General features: G+C 47.2%; 1 protein-coding gene across 1 annotated transcript in view; it reads left to right on the top strand.

Annotated features, from left to right (window-relative positions):
- The first annotated feature begins 866 nt into the window (after positions 1–866).
- Positions 867–17191, top strand: part of LOC146821397 (kinesin-like protein KIF28) — a 777435-nt gene continuing 761110 nt past the window's right edge. The window contains exons 1-2 of the mRNA XM_085609842.1: positions 867–917; positions 1187–1378. Of these exons, the coding sequence (XP_085465968.1) occupies positions 867–917; positions 1187–1378 (243 nt within the window). The remainder of the gene's footprint in view (positions 918–1186; positions 1379–17191) is intronic.

Below are 17191 nucleotides of genomic sequence, written 5' to 3'. Positions count from 1 at the left end.
TGTAAACTATCTCAAGTACCTGTTTATAATTTATATAGGTGAAATATTATGACCATGTTTTGAGCCTCAAGTATGCAGAATGAGAAAGTTATGAGACTTCAGCCCAATTGCACAAACACACTGGTCAGAGAAACTGCACACTGTCACTTTGTGACCAGTCTTTAGCATAACGATGTGGCCATTGTACAAAAAGGTTGCAATGAAACTCTTCAGTCGTGGAATGCTCACAGAAAGACCTGCCACAAGAATATTAGTTAGGCAGGTTGTTATTTGCGGCCAACTGGGATTTCTTTATGGGGGGGGTGGGCAGAATTATCATTTATTTTTTTCTTATATAAAGCTATTTGGGAAAACAGAAGGCTGCTCTTCCAGAGGCCACCCAACACAGTTCCCAAAGGAGGAACTGTCCAACAGGAACATCTCAGCTCGCCTTTGCAGCTTGAGGAGTCAGTAAATTTTCAATGTTTTTTGCAACTGAGCTCACAAAATCATTAATACTTCTCATTCTGAATCGCAACTAAAAGGAATACTATTTTCTAGTTATGATTCAGACTGCGCCTGTAAACTCATTTTGTGAGTCCGAAATTATTTTCGGGTCCTAAATTGGGTTTAGTACATACCAAAAGCCATTTTGCTCGTGCAAGCTCTATGATTTTGCCAATTGCCGTTGTTGTGACCTTAAAATGGAATGGAATGAAACCCCTTTCATATTAAAAGTTATGCTTGTTAAATGGCTTTGTACACGTGACCCTAAATTAACAGAAATAGGAGGCCATTTATGGTGAAAGCCCATGCTTTTTAAGAATTAACATAGGGCAACACAATGCAACATAACATACTTTCTAGAAGGTCCACATATGCACTACATGGAGTTTAACATTAAGATAACTTACTGGGTTAATGCACTCACTGCAAAGGTATTTGTGTATGTGATCTAATGGGTATATGATTAGCTCCAGGCCTGACCGACTCAAACTTTCATGCCTTTATGGTCAATAAACCGGTTAAAATTAATGTGGCTACCAGTAAGAACGGTTAATTACATTGCTAGAAGTGGCAAAACCTGTGACGATAAATATTGATTAACCTAAAATAAGAAGATCACACAGAATGGCTTGGTAGGTTTTAGTTGTAACTATAGTGAGTAATACACTGCTAACTGGTTGATGTGGTCTTCTTTATACAGAGGGAGAAAGAAGCAGGCAGCAGGTGTGTCATATCTATGAATTCCAACTGCACCACCATTTTTGATCCTAAGAATCCTGGGCATGGAAAAACCTTTAATTTTGACTTGGCATATTGGTCACATGATGGGTTCCTGAAGGACAGCAATGGCCTGCTCATTCCAGATAATCCCGACAGCAGATATGCAGACCAGGTAAGACCAACACTTTCAATGCATGTTGGACTTTCCTACTAGAAAAGTATAATAATTCAGAGCAAATCACTTTAATCATGGGTAGCAGTTGTATAAAACTGGTTAGTCTTCAAACAGACATCTATGGTGCAATTTCTTAGTTACATTGCTACACATATACACACACAGACACACACGCACACACACAAACACATATATTAATTCCCCCAAAAATGCCCACCCAGGACACTCCTTTCAAAAGAAAAAATATTGGGGAGGGGTTGCTCAGCCCCCAGCCAGAGTCTTTCTTTTTTATTTAGCGGAGGGGGCATGTGGACCCCCTCCCTGACCCACTACAGCCCCGGGTACTGCACCCCCGGGGACTTTTTTTTTAAAGAAAAGGGGGTACGCGGCCACCCTCCTTGAACCTCTAGGGCCCGGGGACCCATCCCCCAGTGACTTTCTTTTTTTATAATGGGACTTAGTCAATAGTGGCATGAGGTCCCTATCTCCTGGGGCCTTAAATGGGTGCCCCTGTGCCCACCCAGGGCACCCATAGTACACATCACAGGGGGTGCCCTCACGGACCACTGGCCAACCAAACAGTCCTGCGCACTTTGTATGTTCTTCATCCAGGATGTTATGTTATGTTATGTTATGTTATGTTATGTTATGTTATGTTATGAGGGATTTGTAAAGCGCACGGCTACTCAGAGGAGTGTCCCGGCGCTGAGAAAGTACCCCTTGGAAAGAGAGATGTACTACAGCCTGATGGAAGACATGCCCATGCACCCAGTCCCTCTCTGAGTGCCGAATAATGGTGCTTAGACCAATCACGACACTGCTCAGTGATGTCATTTGAGATGTCATTAGTGATGTCGCAGTGCATTGCGGGGGCGCGAGTTATAGTTAGCTGAACTAACTATAACGGGGTAATTTCACTGGTTTTGTACGAGTGCAATGTCCGACTAACTAACACTTTCACTAAAACCTCTGTTTTTTTCAGTGAATTTCTAGGCTTTTTAAATGCTAATTTCTAACTATAACGTGCCTGAAACCTATGTTTTGTTCAGTGAATTTCAAAGGTTTTTTAAATGCTAGTTTCTAACTATGTCTACAGAGGTAGGACATGTGATGAAAGTAGAAACAACACACAGAAAGAAAAAAATAAATGCAGAAAGAAGCAACAGAAGTCCACAAAGACAAAGAAAAGAGCAGGGAGAAGCAAGACATATGCAGAAAGAACCAGCAGAGGAGCAGAAAGACGCCTTATTACAAAATCATCCTGTGCCCACAACTTTTTCAGACGGGTACAGGTGGTAACTGACTCTGACTAACCAGGCCTAGAGCCGGTAGTATGCTAAAAGACACTTAGAATACAGTGAAAACGCCTACATACACTATGGAACACTATGCTTTGGGGTACCCCTGTGATTAGCATGACCTCCTCTGTAAGCCCCTAGTACATAATAGGGCAGGGGGATTAAAACTACCTCTTAAAATGCACCAAGAGGGGGGGGGGTTGCACACTGGTGAAGGAAGGGGGGCCAGAGGTAATGTGTGCAAACACGCCCTGTGGCACGTTTTAAATTGGGGGATTAAGTCCCCTTGAATCCTGAGGGTCCCTGGGGTCCAACTAGCCCACCAGGTACCTCCAGTAAGCACCACAGACCTGCGTTGCAGAGAGGTGTAAAAAGGGGCTTTGCCTCGTCCAACTCTCTGCAACGCAGGTCTGTGGCGCTTACTGGAGGTACTTGGTGGGCTAGTTGGCCCCCAGGGGCCCTCAGGTTTGAAGGGGAATTAATTCCCCAACTTACAACATGCCACAGGGCGTGTTTGCACACATGTCACCTCAGGCCCCGCCCCCTCCCTTCACCACTGTGCAAACTCGCCCCATGGCGCATTTTAATTTGGGGGATTAAGTCCCCTTCAATCCTGAGGGTCCCTGGGGTCCAACTAGCCCACCAGTTACCTCCAGTAAGCAAAACAGAGCTGCGTTACAGAGAGGTGTAAAAAAGGGGCATGGCCTGGACCACCTCTTTGCAACGCAGGCCTCTGGCGCTTACTGGAGGTACCTGGTGGGCTAGTTGACCCCCAGGGGCCCTCAGGATTGAAAGGGAATTAATTCCCCAACTTAAAACGCGCCACAGGGCATGTTTGCACACGTCACCTCAGGCCCCGCCCCCTCCCTTCACCACTGTGCAAACGCGTCCCATGGCGGGTTTTAAGTTGGAGATTAAGTCCCCTTTAATCCTGAGGGTCCCTGGGGTCCAACTTGCCCACCAGGTACCTCCAGGTAGCGCCACAGGACTGCATTGCAGAGAGGTGGTCTGAGGCCACGCCCCTTTTTACACCTCTCTGCAACGCAGCCCTGTGGCACTTACTGGCGGTACCTGGTGAGCTAGTTGACCCCCAGGGACCCTCAGGATTGAAGGGGAATTAATTCCCCACCTTAAAATGCGCCACAGGGCCTGTTTGCACACATGTCACATCAGGCCCGCCCCGTCCCTTCACCACTGTGCAAGCGCGCCCTGTGGCGCGTTTTAAGTTGGTGGATTAAGTTCCCTTGAACCCTGAGGGTCCCTGGGGTCCAACTACCCCACCAGGTAGCTCCAGTAAGCGCCACAGAGCTGTGTAAAAAGGGGCGTGGCCTGGACCACCTCTCTGCAACGCAGCCCTGTGGCGCTTACTGGAGGTTCCTGGTGAGCTAGTTGGCCCCCAGGGACCCCCAGTATTGAAGGGGAATGAATTCCCCAACTAAAAACACGCCACAGGGCGCGTTTGCAGAGTGTTGCTGGAGGGGGCGGGGCCTCTGGCACGATCGCGTGTATTTTTATTTTTTTATTTTTTAAGAAGGGGGGCTGTGTGGCACCCCTTCCTTTTCTATTTTATGGGCCCTGAGGACCCCATCCCCCAGGGCCTGACCCCTTTAAAAAAAAAAAATTTAAACAGAAGGGGGCCACGTGGCCCCCCTCCCAAGGCCATATTTAGCCCCGGGGACCCCATCCCATGGGGCATGGCCAGTGGGTTTTAAAAAAATATATATATTTGGAGGGGGGCTGCGCGGCCCCCCTCCTCAGGCCATTTACGGCCCCGGGGACCCCAACCCCCGGGGCCTGCCTACGCATTTTTCTTTGGTTTTGCTTTTTTTTAATTATGGGGGAGGGAGCCGGCATTGCTTTTCCACACGGGGAGCTGCTAAGATGCAGCTCCGCGTGTGGAAAAGCAATGTGGTTTGGTTTTTGGAAGAGTGAAACTCTCTTCCAAAAATCAAACCAGAGTTTGCTATGACAGGGCTGGAGCCACGAGGCTCCCGCCCTGTCATAGCAAACTGCAGTGTCCCGGGGGTGGGCACCCCGGGACACTGCTGGAGCCGGCCCTGGGGGGTGGCGGTCCCCAGGGCCATCATTGACTCCAGGAAGGGGGCCGTGCGGCCCCCCTCCCAACATGTACACAGCCCCGGGGGGTGGTGGTCCACGGGGTGTGTGGGGGGAGAGCCCCCCTCACAGGTGTTTTTTTTTTAAAAAGCCCCAGGAGGTGGTGATCCCCGGGGCAGCGGGGGGGCCGTGTGCCCCCCTCAAATTAATACATAAAAGCCCCAGGGGGTGGCGGTCCCCGGGGCTTGGGGGGCCTCCAAGGCCCCCCCACAGGTGTAATAACAAGCCCCGGGGGGTGGCAGTCCCCGCGGCTGCGGGTGGGCCATGTGACCTGCGCAAATATTCATGCAAAGCCCCGGGGGTGGCGGTCCCCGGGGCAGTGTGGGGGTCATTCGAGATGTCATCTGTGATGTCACTGACCATGTCATGAATGATGTAATATATGAGATCATCAGCAGTGGATTGTGGGCGCGCGAGATGTAGTTAGTACAACTATATCAGAGAAATTTCAATGGTTTTGTTCGAGTGAAATGTCCAGCTAACTATAACACCCCTAAAACCTATTGTTTTTTCAGTGAATTTCTAAGGTTTTTTAAATGCTAATTCCTAACTATATCAGGCCTGAAACCTATGGTTTTATAGATATAGAGATATATATATATTCACTGAAAAACCCTAGGTTTCAGGGACGTTATAGTTAGTTGCACATTTCACTCGTACAAAACCATAGAAATTCGGCCGTTATAGATAGTAAAGCTAACTATAACTCACGCCCCTGCAATGCACTGCTGATGATGTCACATATTACATCACTCATGACTTGATCAGTGACATCACTGATGACATCTCAAATGACATCACTGATGACATCATCCAGTGAATGTGTGTTTTTGTAAACATTAAATATATTTTATATATGTTAATGCCAAGGTGTATTGAAGAATGAGTTGGTGTATAAGTGTCTGGGTAGAGGATTTAATAGGTGTGTGACTGACTGTATAAGTTAGTGATTAAATGTCTGTTACTGAATGCATGGGTTAGAGACTAAACTGTGTGAATGTCTGTATCAGTCTCTCAGTTGTTGTATAAGCTGCTGCATGGGTTGATGATTAGGTACATGACTGTCTATATGGCTTACTTATTGGTAGCATAAGGTTTAGTATGGGTGGCTCAGTGTTTGTGTGTGTAGGTGGGTGGGTGGTATGTAACTTCCTGCCAACATGTGTGAGTGGCTAATTTACTAGGTGTATGGGTACAATAGTGTATGTGGAAATAGCTGTTTCGGTGAGAATGTGTGTGTATCACTGTGTTGGAGAGTGAATGTATATCTCACTGATATATGTGTGAGTAACTACATATGTGAAAGGCAGTATATGTGAATGTTGGAGTATATAAATGACTCTATGCGATAGTGAGTAATTGTGAGAGTGGCTGTATAAATGAGTGTGTGCGTGTGTCAGTGATTGTATAAGAGAGTTAGTATATGTTACTATTTGTATGAATAGGTTGGATACTGAATGTATAACTGTGTAGGTGACTAAACGGCAGTGTTAAAGATTCTTTATATGACTAGCTACGTGTGCCAATAACTCTATGGATGAGTGACGGTGTATGAGTGTTTATATAGGTGTATGAGTACATATAATAGTGCTATATTGATGAGTGACTGCATGTATGAGTTACTGTATGGGTGAATGAATGAATGTGTGTGTATAATTAGGAAGTGGTCAGTTGGTATATAGTAACTGCTATTGATTTGTCTATGGTTTAGAAAATAGTAGTCAGTATTTTAGGGTGGGTGTATCAAAGGTTATATTAGGGTGTGAAGAAGTGCATCAAATTATCACGTGGATGATGTCATCAGTGATGTCATTTGAGATGTCATCAGTGATGTCATTAGTGATGTCACTGACCATGTCATGAGTGATGTAATATGTGATGTCATCAGCAGTGCATTGTGGGGGCGCAAGTTATAGTTAGCTCTACTAAATATAACGGCCGAATTTCTATGGTTTTGTATGAGTGAAATGTGCAACTAACTATAACGTCCCTGAAACCTATATTTTTTTCAGTGAATTTCAAAGGTTTTTTAAATGCTAATTTGTAACTATAACGTCCCTGAAACCTATGCTTTTTTCAGTGAATTTCAAAGGTTTTTAAAATGATAATTTGTAATTATAACGTCCCTGAAACCTATGTTTTTTTTCAGTGAATTTCAAAGGTTTTTTTAAATGTTAATTTCTAATTATAATGTTCATTAAATCTATGGTTTTTTCAGTGATTTTAAATTATCATTCCATTTTCAACCTGGTGAAAATAGGCGATATCGCCAGTTTTCCAGCAATAGCTTCCGCAAAAAAAAAATTGCCTCAAATGAGAGCAACAACTAACGCAAATAATATGCAGAGTAGGCGTTCCTGTACAAAAATAACACAAAAACACCACTTCCCGATATTTTCAACGAGCAACCAAATCTGCGGTGCCATCCAAAAACAGGCGATAAGCTGCATTAGCAGTAGGAATGTACCATCTGCCATTTACTGCTGTAAAGTAGGATGACTACCTACAGTGTGAAAGGGAGCCCAGCCCAGAATCACATCTGAAGACCAACACATGTCATAGAGCTACTGATCATGCACCTCCAATACCCAAGAAGGCCACAAAACCTACTGCCACCACCCTCAGGACCTCCCCCCCCGGAGCACCCCCCTACTGCCACCGAGGCAGCGCACCACAGGACAGTGGACCTTCCAAAAACGGCATGGCCCCTCAGCCACACAATAGCTGAATGTTGCGAGATGTGGCAACCAAACATGTGTGAAGGACGCAAGTCACCCACCAATAATAATGCCCACAATACCAAGTGTAGCAGTGATGTGCTGGACAGACCTCACTATGCAGAGCACAAACCTCTCCACGTGTACATATACTGCTGGTGCTTGTAGTGTTGTGGACAGTGGACGCAACCATGTTACCTCAGGCAGCGGGGAAGATCTCGGTCATGTACCTGTATCGTCGTCCTCTGTAAGCGGAAGCGCAGTGGGCTGGTCCAACATACGCCACTCCAGCGTAGAAGTGTGAATAAATAGGCCGGAACTCTGGGCGTGGTTCACTTGTGTGAAAGCCAACTCGTCTGCCAGAGCAGTGGCCCTCACCCTGCCATGAACTGCCGCCATATCCGCCGGCCTCCTCGACACACGCCCCCTGCGAACACAGCAGCACAGCACCGCAGACTTATGTCTGTACAGACTACTGCCTTCAAACTGCACTGCAGACAGCAGGGCTCACAATTCAGATGGAGTGGCGATTGCAGATGACGCAGTCCAGTAGGCAATACACAATCGTCCCAGTGTGGCCCGTCCGGACCACGCATCACCGCAGGCTGTGTACACGTTGAATGCCAGAGGTACCACTAACTCAGTGCACCACAACTCAACCCCACGTGGCCTTATTAAGGCAGAATTCATTAGACAAAAGACATTGCTACCAGTGTGGCCTGCCCGGACCACGCATCATCGCAGGGTGCGCACATGCTGAGTGCTTCAGGTGCCACTAACTCAGTGCAACACAAGTCACCACCACGTGGCCTTACTAAGGCAGAATTCATTAGACAAAAGACATTGCTACCAGTGTGGCCCGCCCGGACCACGCATCATCGCAGGGTCCGCACACGCTGAGTGCTTCAGGTGCCACTAATTCATTGCACCACAAGTCATCGCCACGTAGCCTTATTAAGACAGAATTCATTAGACAAAAGAAATTGCTACCAGTGCGGCCCGCCCGGACCACGCATCACTGCAGGGTGCGCACACGCTGAATGCTTCTGATGCCACTAACTCAGTGCACCACAAGTCACCACAATGTGGCCTTACTGAGGCAGAATTCCTTAGACAAAAGACATTGCTACCAATGCGGCCACCCGGCTACGCATCATCGCAGGGTGTGCACACGCTGGTTGTTTCAGGTGCCACTAACTCAGTGCACCACTTATCATCTCTGGCTGCACACACGCTGAATTGCCAATAACTGCGCAGCTCTACTGAACGCCACGTGGCTGTGGGCCCTTGCTGACCGCTGCCTCTGGCCTACACTGCGGTCAGCACGGCTCACAATTAAAATTGAGTGTTAATTCATTAATTACAGAGTCCAGTGGGCAACCAACTACAACATCTTCGAAACCTAAATAATATCCTTTTAGTATCCTTGCTTCAAGAACTTTTTTGATATCAATTATAGCTTTAGTACAATCACCAAATTCATCTTGCAAGTCCAAAGGGACACTGAATGGCAGTCTATACTGCGGCCAGCAGAGCTCACAGTTCGAATTCAGTCTTGATTCATGAATTTCAGAGTCCAGTAGGCAACTAACTATAACATCCCCGAAACCTACACATTTCGACAATGTATTCCATACATATTTCATCTTTTGTTACCTACACTGCGGTCAGCAGAGCTCACAATTTACATTGAGACATGATTTATTAATTGCAGACAGAATTGTACTCTATGTCCTCGGATTTTGCCAAGAGGAATTGACAAAAAGCATTCCTCGATGTCTGTGCTGAGCCCTGCCTTCCATCTACATTGCGAATAGCAGGGCTCACAATTCACATCGAGTCGCAATTGCAGATGACGCAGTCCACTAGGCAAGAGACATTGCTCCCAGTGCGGCCCACACGGGCCACGCATCATCGCTGGCTGCGCACACGCTAAATGCTTCTAATGCCCCTATCTCAGTGCAGCACAACTCATGGACCCTTTATGATACAATATTTTGTGTATAATTTCACATCTGGTGCCCCTACCCCAGTGTACCACAAGTCATGGACCCTTTACAATAGAATCTTTTGTGTATTATTTCACATCTGGTGCCCCTACCTTAGTGCAGCACAAATCATTGACCCTTTATGATTGAATCTCTGTGTCTGATCCAATGATTACTGTTCTACTTGTTGCCAGCACCAACCATTCCCGGAGGGCTGGCTTACACTCACACCACATGCATCCAGCACAGACGTCACTGGACATGTGACCCTGGTAATAAAAAGGAGTTGAGCGCACGTGCCGGTACCCAGTTCCACTATCTATCTGTGTCCGTGTGTTCATTATGTATGCAACATGCTGCCCCTGGGCCCTACCACATTACATTGCGCTCTGAACAGCGTTTGCAACCAACTTACCTTTGATAGTGGGAGAAAACTTTGGTTATGTAACTTTGTCTCGGTCATTGTACAAGAACATACGTAGAGACTGGATGATTAGAGTACTGCAAGGAGAGTATATAGTGAATTTATAAGTGTGTGGGGATTGGCGGAGTGATTGTATAAGTAGATATGTTGGTGCACCTAACTCCGAAAACGGAATTTCGGACTTTGCATGGCCCAGTATTGCTACAGCTGCAAAACTCCACTGAATGTGCAATAAACATTCACATCCACACAGATGTGTCATGTCCACAATCTTTCTGGTGTGGAACTATGGATGAATGTAGGGTCAGTGATTCCCCCTACCTTCCATGTTGGCCATGTTGTGGGACTTGGCTCATAGAGTGACACATTGACGCTTGTGACCCGGGTGATGGCAGCACTACAAGAACACCCGCATGCCAGTGTTGCCATACTTTTCAAGCATTATCTACCCCAAAGACAACCAAAAAGTAGCCCAAAGTAGCCCAATATTGCTACTTTAAGGAAGGAGGGACAGGGACATCCTCAAGCAGGCGGTGAATGCATTGGAATTGATGTTGCAGCAGGCTGCTAAGTATATATTTGTCTAATAAAGTGCTTTAACATGCTAGTTTGCTGGAGCGCTGTATATATATTTATAATCTGGCAACTAGCACAAACCAAATTTTACCGTACAACCGGGAAAAATATAGCCCAATTGTGAGTGATCTAGCCCAATCTGGCAACAGTGCCGCATAAGTTGATTCCTCATACAGCTCACGATGGAGCCACGCCCATAGCTCCGGAGTCATTCTTCACAGCCTCACGCAGGACTGGCATACTCCAGGCCAGCCCATTCTGCTTACGCTTACAGGGAAGGAAAACAACGCTACATGGCCCAGATTTTCAATGTACTGATCTGCTGGTCACAGGTCTAGTTGTCATTATGCCACAGCCACTCCCTCATGGCTGGTATATACCCACACCACACCCATCCAGCACAGGCGTCACAGGACACGTGACCCTACCAATAAAAAAGACCGGGCACATGTGCTCTACGCCATTTTAGAGTTGCTCCCACCGCACGCACTGTCATGGCCCATCCCGGTGATCTGGACACCTCATGTAGGCCTGAGCCACCTAACAGGGAGGCCTACCGCAACGTGCGTGGCCTCACTGGTCACTGCGTTAGTGGCACCGCAAGGACTGAGTGGGTGTGCAACCTGCGTTGATGTTAGGTGCACTAGTATGTCCTCTGCCATGGCAAAATCAAGACGCAGCACGAAATGTGAGACCTGTTGGCCTGCGGAGCGGGACTGCATGATGTGGAGGGTGCCCTGTCCACGAATAGGTGAGCAGTGAGGCCTGGGTGTGCAGCGGTGGGCAAATACGTCTGGGTGGCGGGAGTGGATACACAAAGGCGGCACTGCGATTTAGGCGTACACAGTCATATATACTCTCCCATTACCAATTCTGTACTATGTTTCAGATGTGGGAGTTGAGGGCTCCACTAGGTCCCAGCACGTGGTTGGAGACACAGCGGTGAAGTAAAGGTGAGCTGTGAGGGTTTTGTCAACAGTATGGGCCCTCACTGTCCCTCTTCATCTCTTCCTTTCTCTCCTTCACACTCTTTCTCTCTTCTTCTCACACTGTGTCTCTCTCTCTCTCTCTTCCTGTTTCTCACACTCTTTCTCTCTCTTCCTATCTCTCATTGTTTCTCTCTTTCTCTTTGTCTTCCTCTCACTCACTCTTTCTTTCTTTTTCTCTCTCTCTTCCTCTCACTCTCACTGTTTCTCTCTTTCTCTCTGTATTCCTCTTTTTCTTTCTTTTTCTCTGTCTTCCTCTCACTCTTTCTTTTTCTCTCTATTTCTCTTTCTCTCTCCTTTGATGAACGCATGACGCACAATCTTATCTTGCTTTTTGTCTTGCAGGCCTGTGATATGCGTTGCCATCCTGCAATCAACACTCAATCTGAATTGTGAGCTCTGCTTCGCCGCGTGTGCACAAGGGGTGAGGAGGTTTCTTCGGCACGTGGTTGACCCTATTCGACACACGCCGGTGTTGTAAGGTGAGCAGAGAGGCTTGTTTGCACAGCGACGGGCAGTCACCTCCGGGCAGTGGGAGTCGATGGGGTGCAGCAGCCTGGGTGCGCAGCAGCACGCAGTCATGTCCGGCCAGTGGGAGTGCATGGGGTGCAGCAGCCTGGGTGCACAGCGGCTCTCATACACCTCTGGGCAGTGGGAGTGGATGGGGTGCAGCAGCCTGGGTGTTCAGCAGCACGTAGACACTGGACAGTGGAAGTGGATGGGGTACACTAGCATGGATACACAAAGTCGGGACAGCAATTTAGGCATGCACAGTTGTATGTACTCATCCATTACTGATTCCATACTATGTTTCAGATGACTAAGCTTGAGGGCTGCCCTATATCCCGGCACTTGGTTGGAGACACACCGGTGGCAGAAAGGTGAGCTGTGAGGATTTTTTCCAGTGTCAACACTTCCTCTCCCTCTCCCTCTCATCTCTTCCTTTCTGTCACTCACACTCTTTCTCTCTCTCTCACTCTCTATCTCTTCCTTTCTATCTCTCACTCTCTATCTATCTTTCTGTCTCTTCCTCTCTCTCTCTCTCATTCTTTCTTTCTTTCTCTTCCTCTCTCTCACTTTTTCTTTCTCTCTCTTCCTCTCTCACACTGTTTCTCTCTTTCTTCCTAGTATCTCACTCTTTCTCTCTTTCTCTCTCTCGCACTTTTTCTTTCTCTGTCTTCCTCTCTCTCTCACTCTTTCTTTCTTTCTCTCTCTCTTCCTCTCTCTCACTCTTTCTCTCTTTCTCTCTCTCCTTTGTTGAACACATGACGCACCATCTTATCTTTCTTTTTGTCTTGCAGGCTGTGATTCACAAATTGTACACTTGACGGTACTCATCCAGTACTGATTCCATACTATGTTTCAGATGACTAAGCTTGAGGGCTGTCCTATATCCCGGCACGTGGTTGGAGACACACCGGTGGCAGAAAGGTGAGCTGTGAGGATTTTCTCCACAGTGTCTATACTCACTCTCCCTCTCTTTTTTTCTGTCACTAACACTCTTTCTTGTTCTCTCTCTCTCACTCTCTATCTCTCCCTTTCTCTTGCTCACACTCTTTCTCTCTTTCTCTGTCGCTTCCTCTCTCTCTCATTCTTTCTTTCTCTCTCTCACTCTTTCTCTCATTTCCTCTCTCTCACACTGTTTCTCTGTCTCTTCCTCTATTACACTGTTTCTCACTTTCTCTCTTCCTTGTATCTCACTCTTTCTCTCTTTCTCTGTCTTCCTCACTCTCACTCTTTCTCTCTCTCTTCCTTTCTCTCACTTTTTCTCTCTCTCTCTTCCTCTCTCTCTCCCTCTCTCACTCTTTCTTTCTCTCTCTTCCTCTCTCTCACTCTTTCTCTCTCTCTTCCTCTCTTTCACTCTTTCTCTCTCTCTCTCTTCCTCTCTCTCACTGTTTCTCTCTGTCTTCCTCTCACTCTTTCTTTTTCTCTCTCTCTTCCTCTCACTCCCACTGTTTCTCTCTTTCTCTCTGTCTTCCTCTTACTCTTTCTTTCTTTTTTCTCTGTCTTCCTCTCACTATTTCTTTCTCTTTCTCTCTCTCTCTCTCTCGCTCTCTCTTTCTCTCTCCTTTGATGGACGCATGACGCACAATCATATCGTGCTTTTAATCTAACAGGCTGTGATTTACGAATGGATGTCCCCCCAACACCACCACAGCTGAACGCGTGTAGAACCTGCGGTGATGCGCGGCATCGTGACAACGCCTCAGAAAGTTGCTTCAACATGCGGTGCACCCTCTTACACACGCCGGTAGCGGAAGGTGAGCAGAGAGGCTTCTTTCCTCAGCAGCGGGCAGTCACCTCTGGGCGGTGGGAGTGGATAGTGTGCATCAGCCTGAGCGCACAGACACCTCCGAGCAGTGGGAATGGATGGGCTGCAGCAGCCTGAGTGCGCATTGCCGAAATAGAGAATTAGGCGTATGCAGTTGTATGTACTCTGCAATTACTAATTCTATACTATCTTTCAGATGACTAGACTTGAGGGTGCACTATGTCCCGGCACGTGGTTGGAGACACACCGATGGCACAATGGTGAGCTGCGAAGATTTTCTCCAGTGTCAACTCTCCCTCTCCATCCCTTCCTTTCTCTCTCTCTCAACTTTCTCTCTTTCTCTGTCTCTTCCTCTCTCATTCTTTCTTTCTCTCTTTTCCTCTCTCTCACTCTTCCTCTCTCTCTCTTCCTCTCTCTCACACTGTTTCTCTCTCTCTCTTTTCCTTGTATCTTACTCTTTTTCTCTTTCTCTCTCTCACTCGTTCTCTCTTTCTCTGTCTTCCTCTCTCTCACTCTTTCTCTGTCTTCCTCTCTCTTTCTTTCTTTCTCTCCTCTCTCTCACTCTTTCTGTCTCTCTTCCTCTCTCACACTCTTTCTCTCTCTCTCTCTCTTCCTCTCTCTCACACTGTTTCTCTCTTTCTCTCTTCCTTGTATCTCACTCTTTCTCTCTCTCACTCTTTCTTTGTTTTCCTCTCTCTCTCACTCTTTCTTTGTTTTCCTCTCTCTTTCACTCTTTCTTTGTTTCTCTTTCTCTCCCTCACTCTTTTTCTCTTTCTCTTTCTCCTTTGCTGGATGCATGACACACCATCTTATCTTTTGTTTTGTCTTGCAGGCTGTGATTCACAAATGGTCCAGCGATGACATGACATGGCTGTACATAGTTTTATTTGTTGTTGTTTTGTTTTAGTAAAATGTTTTATATGTAAATCCATACATGACTAAGATTCTTATTTGTCCAACCTAACCTGACTGTCACATTTGTTTGTGGGGGGTGGGGGTGAGGGGGGATGGTGGACAAGGAGCTCCTGCTGGGGGATGTCGGAGCAGTGTTGGGTGTCCGACCTGCATGATTTTTGCCTCCATTGCATCTGTTCTCAGAGACTTACAAGCCAGTGGGCTGGCTCGTAGAGGATGAGCTCTGAGCCGACTGGCAGGCTCATAAAGGGAGAACCGCGGTCCATCAGTTCGCAGAGGGAGAGCTGCGGGCCAGCTGGCAGAGGAACACCTGAGGGCAAACTGGTATAGGGAAAGGTGCGAGCCGTCGGCTTACAAAGGGATAGCTGAGGAACAGTGATGTGGGGAGAAGAAGCGTGAACGGGGTATGTCGCAGAGAGAGACCTGCGGTATATTTTTAGTCTTGGCTTCACAGATACCACTGCGGGTCCGAGAAATCGCACCTGAAGAGCTGTGAGCCGACAAGTGGTTCCCAGAGGGAGACTTGCGGGCCCAAGAATGTTGTTGGAGGTATGCTGTTGATGGGGAAAAAGGGTGTGTTACCTGCTGATGTAGGGAGATGCAGCGTGAAAGAGGTATCTCGCACAGAGCTCTGGCATATTAAATTGCTCTAGGGACCTTTCTTTTATATTTTCACTCGATGTGAGGCACAAGATGGCTGCTAACACTTCCTGGTTTGAAGTGTTAGCAGCCAATCAGAGGCAAGCTCGTGCTCGGGAGTTAGGCACCGTCCAGATATATATATCTTTTTTCCTTTAATATCTCAAAAACTACTGAACGGATTTCCACCATTTCGACAAAAGAGCGCTTACTGGACCAAGACCGTTCTCCCTGCCAAATTTGGCTTAATTCCGTTAAGCAGTTTGCCTGTAGCCTTGTCTAAAGTTTCCTATGGAAAATGCATTGAGAAAACACTTTTCCGGACCCCCCTATGTTCTCAGCCCCCCCTTGACCAATCACCCTGTAATATGTCTTCGCAGCTGGATGGCTCCGGTCGTGGGTGCAAATATCTCGCAATAAACTTGCTTGTAAGTCCTCAATACACACCTAAACTTTCAACATACGAGCTGATCAAAAAAGAGAAACTTTCTGGAAATTTTAGTAAAGATTCGTCAAACGATGCCAAAGTTATAAGCACATGGAGGGCACAACCCCCCTCCCAACATGAGTGAAGCGCCGGGTCTGCGGGGACCCCAGCGGGCCCCCTCAGCACCAGCGAGCCGCCGCTATTATTTTTTAAGAAATGCCCCCGGGACCTAGCCCACCCCGGGGTCTCATTAAAATAAAACGTGGGAACCCGCGACCCCAACGCGAATTCCGCCGATATATATATATTTTTTTTAAATGCTTTCTTTGGGGAGAACATGGCGGCTGGCTAGGAGCCTGGGTCGCAAGCTCCGCCTCTGTGAGAGCGAGTAAGGCGCAAAAACTGGCTCTTGTATGCAGCTTTTGAATGGGAACTTCTTTTGGCAGGTCTGAAGATTACTCACCAGGCTCAGAGGTAAATTTTTGGGGGCCAGAAACCGTCACAGACCGGAAAACTCGTACGGTGGTTTATTGGGCGGTGGCAGCATCCGAGGACTGCCGAGGCTCAGCAAGACGGAGGAGCAGGTCGGAGCTGGAGGCGGAGGCGTGTCCTGCCTGGAATCGGTGCCCCAACAGCTCGGGAGCACGGGAGAAAGCAGGAAGTCTCTGGGCAGTTGCCACGGTGGTGTTCCAGCATCAACGCGGGGCAACACTAAGAGTACATTTTAGGGGATCTTTATGTAAGTCCCCTCGCATTACTCAGTTAACCCTGGGGGCCTCAGAGTTTGGCTTTAACGACGGGTAACTTTCCAGGTGAAACGTTAAGGACATAAAGAAAGTGAATAGAAAAATTAAAGTGGACCCTGAAGCAAAGTATCAAACTGAAGACAATGCAGAAGTAAATGCCACTGTCTGCATGAATTCAATTAGGAAGAAAGACAGAGACAAACAAAGGGGGTTTTCCACCTCAAGCACAAATCCGGCGGCTCTGTTGCAAGGGGATACACTGAGTCCTTCCGTACAAATTCTGCCTGGACAGGATAAGTCAGCTTCAAAACCCTATGAGGGGGAAGGCATTAAAGACGGTGTTTTTGACCTTAAAGAAGCTTCCTATGCCTTAAAAAACAAGCGACCGAAATTGGAGCCGGCTCCCATAGGATGATGACAGTCCCTTGGCAGAAACTGGGTCAGAGAGAGAACAGGAGCAAGACAAAGAGTTAACTACATTACAGGATAGCGACATAGGGAAACATATCAATAGAAAACAAAGGGTTCAGAAAGCCAAGGGAGGCACAACAGCGGTAGTTTCAACCTGAGCTGCAAAAACGGCTAAAAAAGAGCAGTTAAAGAAAGGATCAAACCTGAAAGTGACTCCCTCCCTGCGTTCTTTTTTTAAGGTGCAAGAGAAGCTAACTCCAAGATACGGGTCACTTAAATTGGAGAGTGTCACTGGA

Source organism: Triturus cristatus, chromosome 6 (assembly GCF_964204655.1).
Source record: "Triturus cristatus chromosome 6, aTriCri1.1, whole genome shotgun sequence".
Taxonomy (NCBI): Eukaryota; Metazoa; Chordata; class Amphibia; order Caudata; family Salamandridae; genus Triturus; species Triturus cristatus.
Note: the sequence above shows the minus strand (reverse complement) of the source record. Positions and strands in the feature narration are given on the sequence as shown.